The 19,003-nt window shown below is 40.3% G+C and overlaps 1 protein-coding gene across 2 annotated transcripts in view; it reads right to left on the bottom strand.

Moving 5' to 3' along the window:
* Positions 1 to 2,210: 2,210 nt before the first annotated feature.
* The window catches only part of ST6GALNAC5 (ST6 N-acetylgalactosaminide alpha-2,6-sialyltransferase 5), a 176,127-nt gene continuing 159,334 nt past the window's right edge, over positions 2,211 to 19,003 (bottom strand). The window contains exons 5-6 of one of the 2 annotated variants that reach the window (XM_053214260.1): positions 8,782 to 9,042; positions 2,211 to 3,844 (exon numbers count right to left, since the gene is read on the bottom strand). In XM_053214260.1, the coding sequence (XP_053070235.1) occupies positions 8,811 to 9,042 (232 nt within the window). In that variant the 3' untranslated portion in view covers positions 2,211 to 3,844; positions 8,782 to 8,810. Of the gene's footprint in view, positions 3,845 to 6,442; positions 9,043 to 19,003 lie in introns of those variants that run through there. The other variant, XM_053214261.1, reaches the window with a different exon arrangement.

Here is a 19,003-nt window from a genome sequence, read left to right as displayed (position 1 = left end):
GATGGATCACAAACCCAAATACAAAAGGAGAAAAAAGATAGAAGAAAACATAAGAGATGGTCATGGGCTGGGTAAGAATTCTTAAATATTTCCTTTTATACATGAAATACAGACACATGGAATTAAAATTATTAAAATTAAGAACTTTCAGTCATCAAAATATACCATTAATACAGTGAAAAGGCAAGCCATACACTGCAATAACCAAGGAGCTGAATCTACATTATAAAAAGAATTCCCATAAATAAGAAAAAGCATGACAACCCAACTAAAAGAATGGTGAAAAGCTTTGAATAGGCATGTCACAAAAAGTGGTACAAAAACAGTCAATAAGCATATGAAAAGATGCTCTACTTCCTTTTTTTTAATTTTTTTTAACGTTTATTGATTTTTGAGACAGAGAGAGACAGAGCATGAACGGGGGAGGGTCAGAGAGAGAGGGAGACACGAATCTGAAACAGGCTCCAGGCTCTGAGCAGTCAGCACAGAGTTTGACGCGGGGCTTGAACTCACAGACTGCGAGATCATGACCTGAGCCGAAGTCGGAGGCTCAACCGCCTGAGCCACCCAGGCACCCCTCAACTTCCTTATTCATCAAGGAGATATAAATCTAAAGCCATGACAATTTACCACTATATAGCCGGCAAAAGGGATACATTTGTAAGGATTCCCAACACCAAGCACTGGTAAGTACATAGGGCACCTGGAGCTCTGCTATTGCTGGTGGGAGTGTCGAATGGTGCAACCACTTTGGAAAACTGGCAATATCTAGTAAGGCCTAGCACAGACGTACCTGCTACTCAGCAATTCCACTCCTTGCCATACACCCAATAGAAACAAGCTCTGTGTCCATTGAAACGAATATACAAGAATGTTCATAGCAACTGTATTCATGGTAGCCCTAAACTGGAAACAACCCAACGACCACCAATATTAGCATTGCTAATTCTAATGTGAAGTGATCCTATACAGCAATGAAAAAGAACCACTGCTATAGGCATCAACAGGGATGAATCTTACAAACATAATTTTGGCTGAAAGAAGCCAGACACAAACTATATAACATCTAAGTCTATTTATATGAAGTTTAAAAACTGACAAAACGAATATACATTGGTGGATGGAAGAAAGTGTTCACCCTTGACAGGGAGGCTGACTGCAAGAGAGTATGAACGAACCTTCTGGGGTGCTGGAAATATACTATATTGTCATCTTAATAGTGGTGACACGGGTGGAAGGATGTATAAAATTTCATCACTCTATATACATAAAGTTTGTGTACGTTATTGGATCAAAATACCTTGGCAAAAACTAGTCATGTTAAAAAAAAAGAAATCAGCAAGATATTCTTCCGGAAGAATAAAGTGAGGGAAAAATTGCCCGACAAGATACAAGGACTTATTATAAAGCTGTAGTAATTAAGACTGTGTGGTATTAGTACAGAGATAGACAATTTGACTAGAATGAAACAGAATATAGAGGACAGAAATAAATCCCCATATATATATATACGGAAAATTGATTGCTGATCTTTGGAGAAGAATGAATTCTTCAGTAAATGGTATTAGGACAATTGGTATTTATAGAAAACAAAAGCAAGTTCTACTTTACTTTGTCTATTATACAAAAATATAAATCTCTTACTGCCACAAGAGAGACAAAATCTTGAAAATTTTAAGAATAAAATATAAGGAAATAATTATTGATCAGGAACCGGGCAAGATTTATTAAAGAGGGTAGAAGAAGCTCTAATCACATACAAAGATAGGAAACATGACTACATTGAAATTTAAAACTTCTGTTCATTAAAAGTTACCATAGAGAAAAAGAAAAGATAGGCTACAAACTGGAAGAGGATATTTGCAAACATATCATCAACAAAAAATACTATCTAGAATATATTAAGAATTCTTTAAGAGAAAAAAGGAAAAGTGAACTAACCTACCAGGAAACTGGATAAAAATGGATAGGCATTTTACAGATGAGAGAACACTAATGGAAGAGAAAACATGCTAAACATAAGGAGAAAACAGGGGAATACAAGTCAAGATCACAATGAGACACAATTTACATGCACCAGAAGGGCAACATTTCACAGTCTGAGAATACCAACTCAAGTGTTAGCAAAAATGTGGACAACTACTGTTAGGAGTATGAAGTGTCCAACCACTTTGGAAAACAATCTGGCAATATCGTGCACGTATGAACAATTTTACTCTATAGCTCAGCAATTTTATTCCTAGGTATACACGCTATATAAAAATTCTTACACACATGTACTAAAAAAACTTTCCAGGAATGTTCATAAAAACATTGTACATATTAGCAAAAACTGAAAACCCAAATGTTCACTGAAAGAATGAATAAAAATAAGTTCTGGAATATTCACACACTGGCATTATACAATCATGAAAATAAACTAGAGTTATATGCAAAGAAAATGCATCTTGGGAAGAAAAAGCAAGTTTTGTAACACTAGATACAATGTTAAGAGTCTTACAATGTTTGTTAATAGGTAAAACTAAATAACATTATTTATTGGTATATCTGTATATAGTGAAACTAGAAAGTAAGAGAATGGTAAATTTAAAATCCAAGAAAATAGAAGGAACACTCAGGCGGGCTTCAAGGATAGTGGTGATATTCTCCTTATGTCTGCGTCATAATTTGAATATTTATCACTTATTTAACATGTGCCAAATATTACATACACTGTGAATACAGTGAAATAGATTATTTCAATATTCTAATAGAAATTGCTATATATAGGGTTAAATTTCTGCTAGGAAGTACATGGTGACTGAAGGCAGAGAGACTCCAGAGACAGACCCTGTGGCTTCCAACCTGACTTTCCCACTGATTAGCTGCATGACCTTGGGAAAGTTACTCATGTGCCCTGTGCCTCAGTTTTCACATCTGTTAAAGGGGAATGATGAAAGAACCCATTTATTAGGGTTATTGTGAGGATTAATTGCAGTGTTACATGTAAAGCACTTAGGGGATGCCTAGGACATGGCAAAACATGTGTTGACTCTCATCTTCATTGCCTTAGGGCCAGACACACAACTTCTCTTACTCTCAGTTTATTTATCTGCACAATGGGATAATAAGACTTTGTGAAGATATATATATATATATATATATATATATATATATATATATAGCACATGACATTGTGCAGGCCACCCTGTAGATATTCAGTAGCTAAAATATAACTTCTAAAATTTTGATTCAATCTCATGGATTTCCTATGTTTGGTTTAAAAATTAAAGAAATAGTCTCATGGTAAAGAATAAAGATGCTATGCTTGAGATGATTTATGTACATAGCAAGGACTTCTTTTACATGTAGTTAGACATGGCATTTACTAGATTTTCCCCAACATCCCAGTTGGGATTGTTTGAAACCCTGTTATAAACTTTCCTAATATTTTATGAAATAACCTTTTGTGATTACAATAAACATTTTGAAAATGTAGGAAGCTCTGTAATCCTGTCCGTTCAGAAGGAACAATTCTCTTCAGTTCCAGGTAGTGTCTTCTGGGTGTTTTTCTATGCTTTTAAAAATGAAACTGAGATCACACAGTTAAATAAATGTGTGGAAGGGTAAAAAATGAAAAAAAATGGATTCCATTATTTCACATGTTCAAGAAGGTAATGACTATGGTTCCTTGTGGAGGCACCCTTTGGCAGCCAACTCACCTTTACTGACTTGATTCCATCTTGCCCTCTCTTGTAACCAGGAGGTAACTGGACACGAGATGCTGGCCAGGTGACTCAAGATGGCGACTGGGCTGCTCCCCCTGGGGCACCTTCTCTCAAGAGTTCTCTTCTCTCCTCACATTCTGGTAGGGATAAAAACATTTTGGGATCTGCTTCATGGAAGCAAAAGGGTTTTTGGAGTTCTTTGTTTCATTTTGATTTTAAGATAAATGTATACTTAATTGTTATAGACTCTCAGAAATCACCAGTTGGATTCCCAGCAGCTTTAGGAAGCTGTCAAGTTTAACACAGGCTGTAACTCATCTCATTTTAGCCTCCTTTTTGTAGTTGAACCAGAGAAGTTAGAGCCCAGGCTGCCTCTCCGGCTTTTTATGTATGATATAGCATTTGTCAATATTAAATTTAATGTGTGCTAAGAGCAGCTTGCTAACAGTGAGAACACAAAGCTTGCTGAACTTCACTTTGTCTGTGTGTTCAGTACAGCCAACATTAACAAACCTAATGAATTCAGCTACATTATCCTACCCAAATCTAGGTCAGTTCTGTTGATTAAAAATGTTATAGGTTTGAGGGCTGACCCTGTAAAAACTCACTTAAAATTTAACTACTTCATCACTTTTTCTGTCTCCTATACTTCTCAAATGGAAGAATATATACCAATTACCAATCCAATGGGCCACCATTAAGAGGTCATCATCAACAACAGACATTTATTGAGCGCCTACTGGGTGCAAGGCACTGTACTAGGCAGGGGGCTACAAAGACAAAGGAAAAACAGTCCCTGCTCTCAAAGAGCTTACAATCTAAAGAGACTAACAGGACACATACATAAAGAGACAAGGACAATTCAAGGTAGCATATAATATTAGGGCACTGAGTAAAAACAAACACAATCACAGCCTTTTTTTGCTTTTCTATGGCGGCTCAATACCCTGAGTAGGTAGGGATGAGTGGGCTAGAATAGAGGGCTTCCTCCTGCTCGTTTTTTAAGCCTATAGACCCTCTCTCATCTCTTTCCACTCCAAAGTATTTTCTGGATATCCTAGAACCTAGGTAGCAGATTCACTTTTCCCCCCAAGGACTAAGTATTATAGTACTCTTTGAGGTGGCCTTCTGATAAGGTGACCCACTGTCCCAGTTTGCCTGGGACTTGTCCTAGTTTTAGCACAGAAAATCTGTCCTGAAACTCCTCCCCTCCCTACTTCCTCCAGCCTGGGGGAAACCAGGATGGTACTTCTGAAGTACCCAGTCCCATAGCCAGATGTAGTCGTCCCACCTGCGATGGTCATTGCCTGGCGGGGCCTACCCTGAATCTGGTCCCCAAGTAGGTCTCTAGTTTAAAAACCTACAAGGAATACCTTAACAGCCTCCAAAGACTGCTGGCTTAAGAGCCCAGTGTAAACAAAAGAAGACAATCAGGAGAGAATGACAGCAGAAAGATGGAACTGAGGTTCAAGAGAGAAGCAGGGAGGATGGAAAGAATCACTGGATCAGGTATGACATATGACATATGTTAGAAGATCACCTCCTAACACTGTAGACAGCATAGGGATCTCAACGTAAATCTATGTAATACTCTGAATCTTCACTCCAGTGGAATTCAGAGTATATTTCCAAAATGAGGTCACTCCTACATAAGGGCAAATATTTGTGTGGGTGTTAAACAGGTACCTCTGTATTCAAATCACAGTGCATTAATCCTGACCGAATTCCAATGTGTTCCTTTCACTTGTACCTACCATTCATTTAGCTTCCAAGTCAATAATTTTAACTTTTGAGGTGAGTTCTTATTTCAGAATGAGGTTATATCCTTCAATTTTAATGTAATTAAAATAGATCAGTAATGGAGACTATTTCAGCAAACAAAGGTAATCTGTCTTGAGAGGCATTGTTTGGAATCTGATACACATACACATACCTGGCAGTAATTTAAGGATTCCAAGAGACCACACACAAATTTCTCTTTCAGGTGCAGTATTTTGTGTTTTGCTTTCATTTATTTTTTGAAGAAAAGCTCTCACTCTGAAGTCTTAGGACCTTGGAAGTCCCCGAATCGCTCTGGTTTTATGTCTAGCCCTTAGGTTAGCACATACCAGGGTTAGTGAAGCACAGGGACTTAGTTACCAAACACCCATTAACCATAATGGAAATCACACAGCAAAGTCCCCATGCAGCACACTGAATATTTACCTCCTAATGTTCTTTTAATGTACGCTTTCTTGGGTGAATATTTACTGTAGAATATTAAATGTAAGATTCCTCTTTTTATGGGCCATTTGAAGTGATTGATTTTGTTTGTGAATTCCTGTATCTTTGCCCATAATGGCTATCTATTGTAATGGCCTCTGCCAAATGTTCTTGCATTGAGATAACAGACGCCATGGATCGGCCAGCTGTGGCTTTGTATTATTGTGGTCTTAAAAGCTAGGAGGTAGCTGATGACACAGTTGGTAAAGAAGAAAAAGGTGTGTAACATAACGAGTCTGACTAATGCTTCCAACACAAATGGATATTGAAATCACTGAGGTCTGTAAACATGGTTCTGTAGTCATCTTTTATATCAGAGCTGATGTTTAATGGTGCTGAATGGTGTTGAGACCCATAGTCACTAAATGACACTGGCAAGATAAGAATTCAATTACCCACAGTCAGGACCATCAGCACAATCTATCAGAGTTCTAGGCATTTTCTTTAAATGCTATAATAAAAACCACTGCCCATGTGATAATTCTTGTACTTATTTATGCCATATTTTTAAAAATATAAGTCCACATACATATCTTAGCTACGTTTAGATTTAAGCTATTGCCCCAGTGAAGCCAGGAATTTCAGAATTTGGTTGCTTTTCACTCTTTTGAGTATTTGGGAGGAAGAAGTTGCAAAAAAGATGGGAGTTATCAGATGGTCTTTAAAAAACAAACAAACAAAAACCCAAAAAACAAATCCTAAAACCTAAAGATAACACAGGCATTTGAGATATTATTAGAGTAGGTAATACAGCTATATCTTCACATGTCCCAAGTATGCCTTTCCAAATTTCCATAAAAATAAAACTTGTTAAAGGAGCCCACTTACATCTGAACAACATAATGTCTTCAAGCGATGGTAAAGGTGGCCTATAAATCAATCATGAAATTCATGCTCTTTTTCATACGTTCACAAAGTATCGTGTGTTTAGAGTCCATGCTGCAGAAGGCTGTGCTGGAATAAAATTCTACAGTCTCTTTAAAAGCGATGAGAAAATTTAAAGAACACATACATTTCAATTGTACTGGCTTTTAACAGCTCAAGCTAGACCACAATAATACCAACTTTGTTTCTGCTGTATAAATATCTGGACTATGTCTGCATCTCAAGCACAGCACTCCATATAATTAATAGTACTAGTTAGTGCAAGGGAATGGAATCTTAGCAGTAATTAAGGAAAGGGAAAGGAAGTGGCAATGTGAGAAACCTTCTTTAATCACAGGTCAGGTCATGTTCTGTAAAACACTCTCAGTCCATATATAATACTTGCTGGTGCCTTCAAATCTAACATCGGAAAAGCTAATGCCTTCTAAGTCATGTGTAAAGAAAACACTGGTATATTTTTTAAAAAGACTATTTTTGAAGAATATCACCAGCTTAAACGAAGATCTTTCCTAGTAACTGATATCTTGGCCCTGAATAAAATAAGTCCTTCATACTCCTCCAGACCAGGGAATGGCTGTGAATATAATGTATGTAAGACTTGCAATGAGTGAATCTGAAGAGTTCACAGGATAAATGAGTCGTATGCTAGGGAATCTCCTTGTATTATCTTCTCACTGATTCAAAGACAGTTCCTTGTTCCTGGAGCCAGGGACCATGACAGTTCTCTGTCTTTCTCAGTTTATTCCTTTTTTTTTTTTTTTTTTTTTTTTTTGTGGTGCAAGAAACACCAGAAAAGCAGGGGGGCAGTTTGTAGCCAATGGGGACCAGGAAGGAAGTTATGTTTTTAACCACAGAGGGACATAGATAGCAGGGGAATGAAAAGATCCCCTATAATCAGGCCTTTGCTACTGCAGAAGCCCCATCATTCCAAGTGCAAAGTCCTTAAATGAGTCAATGAGAGGCTCACAGAATGTTACATTTGGAAGGAAAAGTATGCGGTCGTCTGGTACAGGGACATCATTGTCAGACAAGAAAACGAGGGTTTTACGTCAGGTAACCTACATCAACTATTACTAAAGACAACTATCTTTAAGTTTCTTTTGTTAGTATTGTTTTGTTGTGATAACACAGTTTTTGGTTTTCAATTTTGTCATTTAGAACATTTCCTTATGTTAGAAAATGTCATGGCTATTCTTGAAGCCTAAGGGTTCAAAAAATACAATGCAACATTTCCAAGCCAATGGCATGCTAACAGTGAGCATCGTGAACACAGTCACTCGCCAACCCTATTCTAGATGTTTTCCAACCATCATTCAGGATAAAAGAGTCAAGAAGGATAAATTACCACATAATCATAATCTATAAAAATACTGGCCTAGAGTGCACTAAAAAACTCTCAGTAAATAAATATTGGGCATTTGTTTTATGAAAGTCAGTGGAGATGTGCTCTTCAGAAATCATGTCCATACTTTCAGGCTGCTTTTTTTTTTTTTTTTTTTTTTTACAAATCACACACACAGAGCCCAACAGATGACAAAGATTATAGATCAGGTTAGGATACAACTTGATAGAAAAATGTCTTTTGATGTGGTATTTCTATAAAGGAATACAACTAACATTGTTGAGTTGCTTGTGTTTCAGTTTTGAAGGCAATACTTAAGAGATCCAGAATGACTTTTAGCTATGGCAGCATCATTGAAATGAGTGGTTAGCTCCTAAGGTAACCCCTTTTGAAAGGGATGATACTCATTAGGACATATTAATTCTGGAATTTCTCCTTACAAACCAACTGCACTGCTTGGTAGTCATGCCTCAGAGGCATCTGTACATGTTGCTTCTGGAGGAGTTTCCTGCTCACAGTTTTGTCCCTCTTTTGTGTCTAGTGGCTCAGAAAGTTCAGTGGCCTGGTGTCTGATACAGTATGTACTTGAGATTTCGGTCTGGCACACTCATTCCTCAGAACACAGGTTTATTCTCAGGATGATTTATAGCAAGCGATTCTGGTTTCCAGTTTGGTTGAAAGAAGTGAATGTTGAATGTCCGTGCCCAGTTCTTAAAGACGCGTTTCTCTGTGATAAAGCGGTGATGACTACCCTTCCGTCCTCGCTCGTGGGAGAGGTACATTGTACATTCATCAGGTCCAAAAGGTTCGTAATAGTGATAAGGTACTGAAGGGTGATTGGGGTCCCTGTAGGAGGAAAATGAGATAGCTGAACAGAGGGGAAAAGATTCCTTTGGCTGATTAAGCTGATAAGCACAACTCATATTTCCAAGTTAAATAAATTTCAATGAATAGTTTTTCTGAGATGTACACAGTAAGCAAGTGGAGAGGTTTCGGGGTTGTGAAATAAATGCGCTGACCGTCGTTATCAAACAGAGAGAGTAAAAGTATACCATAGGACCTTCAGGTTTTGGGTATTAAAAAATTATTTTAATGTTTATTTATTTTTGAGAGAGGGAGAACACAAGCAGGGGAAGGCAGAGAGAGCAGGAGACACAGAATCTGAAGCAGGCTCCAGGCTCTGAGCTGTCAGCATAGAGCCCAACAGGGGCCTCAAACCCATTAACTGTGAGATCATGGCCTGAGCTGAAGTCGGATGCTTAACCGAGTGAGCCACCCAGGTACCCCCAGGTTTTGGGGATTTAGAAATTACGTATTACTAAAAGTTCCTACTTCTACTCTTGCCCTGTAAAGTCTATATAGCATAAGCAGCTATTTACAAAACAAAAACACATCACATCACCTTCCCCATTCCACCCCTGCTAAATCCTCCAGAGGCTTCTAATTATCCTAAAAGCATGGCTTATAGGATGTTAAGTGAGTTGGTTCTTCCCCAGAGTCTTCTCCTAACCCAGCCTTGCCCACTATGCTCCAGCCATACTGGTCTTTCTGGTTGTCAAGTTGGTCGACCTCGACCTTGAGGCGTTTGAATTTGAGGGCAGTCACATGGTGGTCATGTGCTCCTACCAGTTCACTCCTTCTTACCATTGGGCATCTACTTAAATGTATCCCCTGCAGAGAGGCATTACCTGACACCTGCCCCTTTGCTCCCTTTCAGTGAGATTGACTGTAAGCATTAATCACTCTCCAGAATTGCTGTTGTTTATACTTGTTTATTGTCTGTTCATGATGGCAGGTCTTTGTCTTGTTCCTAGTAGGTGCTCAATAAATAACTTTTGAATTTCTGGTGTTGAAAGACATGTATATGGAGTTAGCGGCTAAACAGCAAACCTCTAAAGACAACTTCTCCTCCAACATGGAACGTTGATGATCCTAGTTTGAAAGACAGCAAACACGATGCCACAACTTTCCTCTGTTCCTCTAGGTAGACGATGGACTCAAATCCAGAAATTCTAAATCCTTAATCCTTGCATTGAAAAAATGCCCAATATTTTTTCTGTGTCTCTATCCCTATTTCACTCCAAATGAGAAACACTGGCTCATTTCTTCAAGGCAGTGGGCAAAGGATGAACATGTGTGGGTGGTTGGGTGCCCTGTTGTAGGTTACTAACACATCTAACCCCCAAAGAGCCCTGACCTCAGACTGGTTTCCATTCTAGTCTAGTCCACTCTACCTCTGCAGTCTTGAAGTCTAGATGATAAAATTAGTCAAGATATCCCAGCAGGGTAAACCTTTCTATCTTGAGCTACATTCACCAATTGGCTTTGTTGCAGAGCTTAGTGTTTCTCTTAAAAGGCCCAGGCAAACCACATTTCCATGCCTGGAGCCTTGAGGTCCCCACTCCAGTAACTCAGACTCTACTCTAACTTTGTTTCCGAGAGATGTTCATCCTGCTAGACACCTATTTGTTTTCTTCAGAGGAGATCAATACACAAATAGCTTCTAGAGTAGCAACTTTACTGAGGTCAGGGATCGAAGTCTTTTATCAAGAGGGGTGTCAAGTTCGTGGCTCTGACAACAATAAACCTTTTGAGCTGCCTCTCCTCTGAGGTTAAAGTTCTTCCAGGAAGTGAGATTTATTTTTGTCATGCAGTGTTTAAACGTTCCTCATCCTGGGTTGGATGCTATTCTGAATTAATGCTCTGCATCTCTATCATGCTCATCTCAAAGTATCTCTGCATTCTATAGTGAAACATCAGGTCCAAGCCTGTTTTGTTAATATAGATTTCCCTTATAAACTTACTACAGAAGCCCCTTAAAATTTAGTAGAAAGTATTTTCAGTCCAGAAAATACACTCTAGGAAGAATTCAAGTTGGAACTGACCACCACAAAGAAAAGAATAAACAACAAAAACCAGAAATTTGTCAGACAAATGTCCTCAGATTCGTATGGCATAATATGAGGAACCACACCAAATTCACTCTGCCATGGCATACTTTGGGTTAAGCTTTTATTCTGATATAAATCAGGTTTTAAACCTGATTTATCTACACTTTGAACATATTACTGGCATCAATCTGATTAAAGAAAGAATTAGGTTTCCAAAAATATGAGATTGAGTTGGCATCTAAAAATACAGAGAAATTGGAAACCAGCTAAAGGATGCTATATGGGGATCAATTTCCTTATTCAGGAAGACCATCTCTTTGAATGAAAACTTATCTGGCTCCATATTGATCACCGAAAGGGAGAATTAAGTTTACACATTTAGTTATTATGATTTCAAAAGCGTCCACATAAGTGAGGGTTGTTTCCACACTTTAGAAACTCTGTCCAAATGGCAGAGGAGTGCTTTGTGGGCCTTGAGAAGGCAGAGCCAAAGCGACTGCAGGAACAGCCCTCCCGATTGAAAGCCTGCCATCAGCAGCAATCCGCTGTGCCATTCAGGAAGCCCTTTGCAGTGGAAGGTCTTAATTCCTTAGGTCTTTTCTCAAACCTGACTTTCTAAAGGCTGCCATAGCCTTTTCTTCCTCCACCTGACCCAAATGAAAACAGCAATAAATATCAGCAGAATTTCCACACCGGGAGGCTCCCATTGTAAAAGGGAGGATTCTGGCACCCAAGTTCCTGTTTTGGGGATGAAGGTGTGGGGGCGGCGGGAAGCAGTGCTGAGAAAATCACAGAGCCCGTTCCCCACGTGGCTGCAGCTTGTCAACAGCGCTCCAAGGACCACCTCAGGAATACATCCTGCAAAATCATGTGCAGAAGGATTTTTGTTTCTTTACAGAGGAAGCAGAGGGGAGGGGAAGTGAAAGAACTAACATTGAGTGCACACAGGGAGCTTTAAAGAAATATCATTGCCTGTGTTCCACCTCCACAGGTTCTGGTTTAATTGATTTGGAGATGGTCCCAGGCATGGGAGTATTTTAAAAAGTGCCTTCAGTTTGAGTATCAAAATAAATAATTGTAGTACTGGATTATAAAACCCATAAAATAAAATAAATGTCCATGAGTCCATGATGATTTCAATAAATAACTGAATCTATAAATAAATGAGGAAGAAGAAACAGCGTTTCTTCTTACAGAAGATTTCCAATTAATAAATCTAGAGAGAATGAGGGAATAGAGAAATCACCACTCGAACAGCCCCATAATTGTTGCAGGCAAGGTGCTCAGATGAATGAAACATTAGTGGGGAAAAAAGATGAAGAGAAATAGGTTATTTGCATGAAGTATCTCCCCCAAGATATTTATTAATGACAAAGGGAAAGATAATAACTTCACAGTGAGTAAACCCAGCAGATGCCACCTCAGCCAAGTGATTAAGGTGAACATTGCCAGTAATAAGACATCTGATTCCTTCATGAAGATAGAAAAGAAAAAAAAAAGACCTTTGACATCATGTGCCTGTTGACATGGGACGCTGGGAAGGGCTTACTGCTCTCACTTACCCTCCCTGGGAATGCATACCCTCAATCCAATCATGAGAAAACATCACACAGATTCAAAGTGAGGGGCCTCCGACACTAATGTCCAGATTCTGTAAAGTCATGAAAGATAAGGAAAGGCTGAAAAACTGTCACAGATAAGGGGAGAGCGAGGAGACAGGATAACTAAACGCAAAGGGATCCATCCTGGAGGAGATCAAGGGCATCAGCAGGAAAACTCGTGAGATCTCAACAAGGTTCAGGTAAGAGTTTTGTATGGGTGTTAATTTCTTAGTATCGATAATTATGCAAAATGTTAACATTAGGGGAAGCTGGGCAAAGGGTATGCAAGAATTCTCTGTGCTATGACTGCAACTTTTTTGGTACATTTAAAACTTTTTCAGAACAAAAAATTTAAAAAACAGTAACGTTAAAAAGTGCCTTAGGAGATTATAATATGCAGCTAGGTTGAAGATGGGTGATTTAGTTAAGTACCTCCTAGGCTTTGGTGCTTCACTTACATTGTCTCTTTCACTTCTTCATCAGGCAAGTAAGTAAATATAAGGTAAGTATCACTGCTCCATTTGCTGAGTGAGCCTCTGGCACACAGGTGGTGTGCAGTGCCTGGCTTTAAGCACACAGCCTCACTCGTGGGCCATGCAAGAAGCTAGATATGACCATTTCAGCCCAAACCAGAGTGCACAGCACTTCACGTGATTTAATTCTCACAGCGCCCCTGGGAGAGAGGTACTGTTATTTCCCCCATTTTACAGATGACAGAACTCATGCATAGAAAAACTGAAGACTTTCAGGGCTCAGATTTGGACCAAAGCTGTACTCCTAAGGGTGAGGCTCTGTATTTTGGAAAAACTTCTGCTCCATCGGGTGGATGTCTGTACCAAGGACACCCCAGGTTCCTATTGGAACATGGTTTGGAACAACTCTGTCCTGGCTGCATTCTCCCAGCACCTCCCAGCCTTGGGCTCATTTACAATCATGTTCACTAATATTAATGGTAACAGGAGTTTGTAATGTCCCATTTCTGAATCTTCAAAAGCTAAGCTGTAACTGGAGGAAACCTTATACCGTATTAGCAGGCATGGAAAAATACTTTCATTTCTGGGCCTGATCTGGATCAACCGTGATCTGTTGGTTTGGGCTGAGCTATCTACAAGGCTACAAGTGACCCAAGGAGAGAACGGTGGCTTTGCCTCTCTCTAGAGCTCTCAGACACTCTCTAAACACACTTCTATGCTTGGCATGGTACCTGGCATATGGTAGATAGTTAGGAAATGCTTGAGGAATAGAGCCGAATCAACAGCTGTCAAGGGTCTAGGGTGTTCTGAAACTGGCTCGCACTGGGGGCCTTTAGAGACACTATGTAGCATTCAGAAGAAAATGTTCCTATAGCAGGACTTCCTATACATCTGCTTCATCCCTATGAGACCTGCTGAGTCACCTTTACTGTGTTGCCTCAATTTCTTGTCCTTACAGCCTCTTTTGGAAGGAAAACATCTGCACACCTTGGAAGCCAGTGGAATAATACCGGTGAATCTGGAACACAGAGAGCACTGAGAGCCTGCAGCTGTCTGTGCTTCACAGGGCAAAGAGCCAAAGTGAGTCATCTGAACCCCCCGCTCACTCCCAACCAGGCACTTCAGGTGGTGCTATAACATCTCTTATTAGATCAGTGGACCCATAGGAGAAGGGAGTAATGAAAATACCCCATGACTGCTAAGAGTTGGTCAAATTATGGCAAAGACGAAAGAAGGAAATCATGGCAAAGATAAGCATCTAAGAAAAAATACAAAAATATCTCTGAAGTCTACTTCATAAAATGTGAACCTCTCAGGTGCATTACCATTCTACACCTGTCCTCTGTAAGCATCTGATTCAACACGGTGGACTGTCGCCAACTAGGAACTTTCCCTGTTACACTGGCAGCTTTATTAATGTTCACTAGCTAATAATTCTAGCAGAATCAACTCTCTGATATTCACGATACCTTTGAGATGTCCTTCACATTATGGATGAGATATTAATTTAGTTCCATGACAGTGATCACTCTGAGTCATTACTCTGCTAATTAATACTCAAGAAATGATGGGTGACAGAGAGTTGTAAACTTGGTAATGTGTTAAGTATGACCAGAAATAAGATTATTAGGTAAAATTTAAATGCTTGGCCCATTATTATCGCAAATAATTTACAGTAGAAAATGAGATTAAAAATACTCACCATAACTTAGTTTGGAAGGCAATGATAACAAGATTTTTTTCATTGCAATTTATAGTTCATCCAGAGAGAATGGATTTGGCTTCCTATATGGATATGGCATGACTTAAGGGTCTACTGTCCATATAATAATATATTTTGAGACTGTCTCTGGTGCAGCGTGACATTAATTTTCCCCAGCTTTCAGAATACTGATGAGCCTGGAGTCAGTGATAGAGGCAGGATGGAGACTAATTGCCTGATGCCCGAGCCCCTCTGTGAAGGCCCAGCACTGGCTCTGGCACAGAATGAAAACAGGTGGCCACCACTGACTTCCCAAGACCCTTGAAATCTGAATTTGTCATTTGCTAATTATACTTTTCATTCACCGGGCACTTTCGGTATTGGGATCAATATGAAATCAGTTTCTTAAACACTGCCAAGTAAAGGAAGGTTTTCCTCTGTTTGTTGAATCAATCAATACTGAATGCATACCATGTGCCAGACACAATAACAATGTGGGGAGGCACGACCCCTCCTCTTGAAGAGACTACGGGCAAATAAAGGATATGGACAAATGCATCCGTGAGGTGGGACAGGGGAGGGGTGACGGAGAGCCCAGTGGGGGCCCAAGTAGGGTCTGCCTCAGGAGGTGAGGGAAAGCCTGGAGGAGATCCTGCTGCATGTGAAACAGTGGAGTGGGGCCCTGGACACCTGCATTCAAATCCTAGCTCTGTCACTTACCGGCTCCATGACTGGGCAAGTGTTTTCAGTCTTTAAGCTTCACATGTGAAATCACGATAATAATAATGTTTATCTCATGGGATTATCATAAAGCTTTAATGAAATGGTGCATGTATTCATACTAAGCGCAGGGCAGCCCATGGTATATCCAGGAAAATATCAGTCATTAATATTATTGTAAAGAGCCAGCAGCAATCAGCCAGATTAAGAAGGCGGGGATGGAAATTCCAAACTGAGGGCAAAAGGCCCTCCGTTGTCTGCAGGGTGAGTTCCTTTAGAAGTTTTCAGTATGGCAAGAAGTCTGAGTGAGGCAAGAAGATGAGACTGAAGCAGATGCAGAAGCCAGGTCCTGACATGCTGTGTGCTAGGCTAAGAATGTGAACTCTGCTCTAAAAGCTTTGGGGAGCTGCTGAGGGGTGTAACTGGCAGAGTCAGACGTGGCTTATCCAGCCACAGTGGTGTCTGGAGAGGAAAGAGAAAGGCTGGAGTTGGGAAAGCAGCCAGGGGGCTACTGTAGCACCAAACTAAGGAGGAAAAGTTTGCCTGCTAGTCAGATGACTTTTACCAGTGTTAGATTCTACAAGGTTTTAAGTAATGTGTCCGTCATCTGCCATTTATATGTCCATTTATATGTCTATTCCTTCAATTTTGTGGTTTTAAATATGAATGTAGGGTTATCATTCTTCCTGAGGAGTCCATGTGCTTAATAGTTTAGGGGCTACTAGAAGTTTTCTTGCCAATGAATGACTCCTGGAAGTAAATCAGGCCCTTTGGGTGGGAGGGATAGGGAGGCCAGACCTCCAGGAGAGCTGGATGGAAAATGGCAGCTTTAGGCACGTACAGGCGAACTTACGCTCCCTTATCTTGGGAATCAGTCACTCATGGATTGCTTAGTTGTTTGCTCCCCCAGGGTACACTTTATTTCCCTACTCCCTCACACTCTGTCCCCTCCTTCACTCCATGCACATAGTGGCTGACATTCCCTGTGGGTCACTGCCACCTTAGGCTGACAGAAATGACTGCAGAAGTAGCCCTGTGTTTGGTCTCTCTGTGCCTTGGTTTCCCTGGCAATAAGAGGCAATGATTAGATTCTCCTGAAAAGTGTGTGACAGTTTGATTTAGATTGGAAAGCGGCATGATTGTATCTTAGACCAGAGGTTGTCAAAGTTCTTATTTGCCACACAACCCTTTGTTATACAAGAGCCCTTATGATAGAAGTGGGTCTGCTCTTGATGGAGTGGGGACAGGTGTGCCCAATATTCTTTCTGTCTTGACTCCTTGCCCCTGGTCTACCTGATAGGGTCGGAGGGATGCAAGGACCCAGAGGTGGATGTTTGAATAAAGCCCTGTGGGTCAGATGCTACTGACAGGCAGACAGTGAGTATTTTCCCCCACAGTCATCTTGTGAACCTCTGTCCCTTTTGACTGAATTGTGTCCAAGTGACAGTCAGGAGACTGAAGGCAGAGACCCTGTCCTTTCCATCTCTGATCATGTCCTCGGTACCCAACACGAGTCAGTTGAGTGAATGGAAGTTTCTGTGATTAGTTTTAGCAAATAACTCCTTTTGAGGATGTTAGTTGTGTCTTAAAGGCTAAAAAGGTTAATTTACCAAAAATAAGCAGTTGGCTCTCTTTTTGCTTGCTGAAATCTGACCCCATGTACCTAACTCTTCATTCCAGTGAGAAACTGGGCACTTTAAGGAAGCAATAGAATGAGTAGGTACAGGGTGCCTGGGTGGCTCAGTTGATTAAGCGTCCAGCTTCTGCTTAGGTCATGATCTCACAGTTCGTGGGTTCAAGCCCCATGTCAGGCTCTGTGCTCAGAGCCTGGAGCCTGCTTTAGATTCTGTGTCTCCCTCTCTCTGCCACTTCCCCATTTGTGCTTGCTCTCTCTCTCTCTCTCTTTCTCCCTCTGCCCCTCCCCTGCTTGCACTCTTTCAAAAATAAATAAATGTTAAAAACATTTTTGAAAAAAATTAAAAAAAAAAAGAATGGGTAGGTACACTAGAGCAGCCTCATGTGTTGACATACTGTAGGAGCTGGAGGCCACGTGAAGCCAATTCCCAATGATGTAGAAAAGTGGGATCCAGTTCATACAGGAGGTCATATATGTTCTTCCTTTTCTAGCAACCAGGCTCTCCTCACCAACTAGGCACCATCTGCTAGACATCTCCTCAAAATGTGCTGCTGGACATCCACGCTTGCAGATTAGTGAGTCCTTTCACCTGGTAAATGTATATGTAAATGTGTGCTTAATAAGCACCAGGGGTGTGCCAAACCTTCCTCATCTATTATCTTGTGGCATTATCATATAAACCCTTAAGGTAAGTATGGCTGTCTTCACCATCTTACAGATACAGAAGCTAAGGCTTCAGGGATAGTCATTAAGTAACTTGCCCAAGATCATTAAGGTCAATAAGGTCAAATAACTTTCTCAAAGTCCCATAGCTTCTGAGGAGCAGAAATGGTTATTTTTTCACCCATGCAAATACCCTTTCACAAGAGCACTAAGGAGAGAGTAGGGGACAGGGCTATTCATTCTCTTGATATTTACGACACATCTGCTATAGGCTAGGAAGGTAAACACATGTGGGACTGTGCACCAGGGCTCAAATAGTGAACCGAATACACAAAAATCTCTGCCTTCGGAGAGTTTATATTCTGGCGGACTCACCAGGTTGAGTTCTGCCACCTCACAGAACTGTCCCTACCATTTCTGGACCCTGGGATATCTGACCTCCATAAGTCCTAGAGCTCATGACACATGAACCCTGCTTGGCCCATATAGTTCTCAACTTCTTTCAAAACAAAAACAAAAAGGGGAAATGGTTAGATGAGCAGCTGGACTGACTTACAAGTTGCTTTTTCATTCTCTGGTGGTAGATACTGTTTGCAAAAGTGGCTGTGTTGGGTTCATTACATTTTTGTGTGGATATGGCTTACTGTAAGTTTCTAGAAGGCAAGAGCTGTGTTTTATTCTTTGAATCCCCCAAAATTCTTAGTACCTTTTGGGGCAACTCTCAAGGACTTTGGATAACATTAATAATTATTTTATATATCTTACAATATAATATTAATATATTAGTATATTCATAATATATTAGTAATATTCATAACCTTAATAGTCTTTCCTGAGCACTGTGTGCTGGGCACTGTGTCAGACATTCTACATCCATGACCTCATTCAACCTTCACCATGACCTGCTTGCTTTTAATACCATTTTCTTATTACCATCTTGCAGATGAGGGAAGCAAGGCTCAAGGTGACCCCGTTTCTAACTGGGTGGTTCAGCTAACATGTCCTGGAAGCAAAGATTAAAGGAATGTGGGAGTCAGTCTGTGCTGCCCTGGCTCTTCCCTGCTTAGCCATCCTAACAGGAATTCTCACTGAGCAGGACACTCCCTGCAGCCCAACCCTCT

The sequence above is a fragment of the Acinonyx jubatus genome, chromosome C1, assembly GCF_027475565.1.
Source record: "Acinonyx jubatus isolate Ajub_Pintada_27869175 chromosome C1, VMU_Ajub_asm_v1.0, whole genome shotgun sequence".
In the NCBI taxonomy this organism is placed as follows: domain Eukaryota; kingdom Metazoa; phylum Chordata; class Mammalia; order Carnivora; family Felidae; genus Acinonyx; species Acinonyx jubatus.
This window is presented reverse-complemented; position numbering and strand designations above follow the sequence as displayed.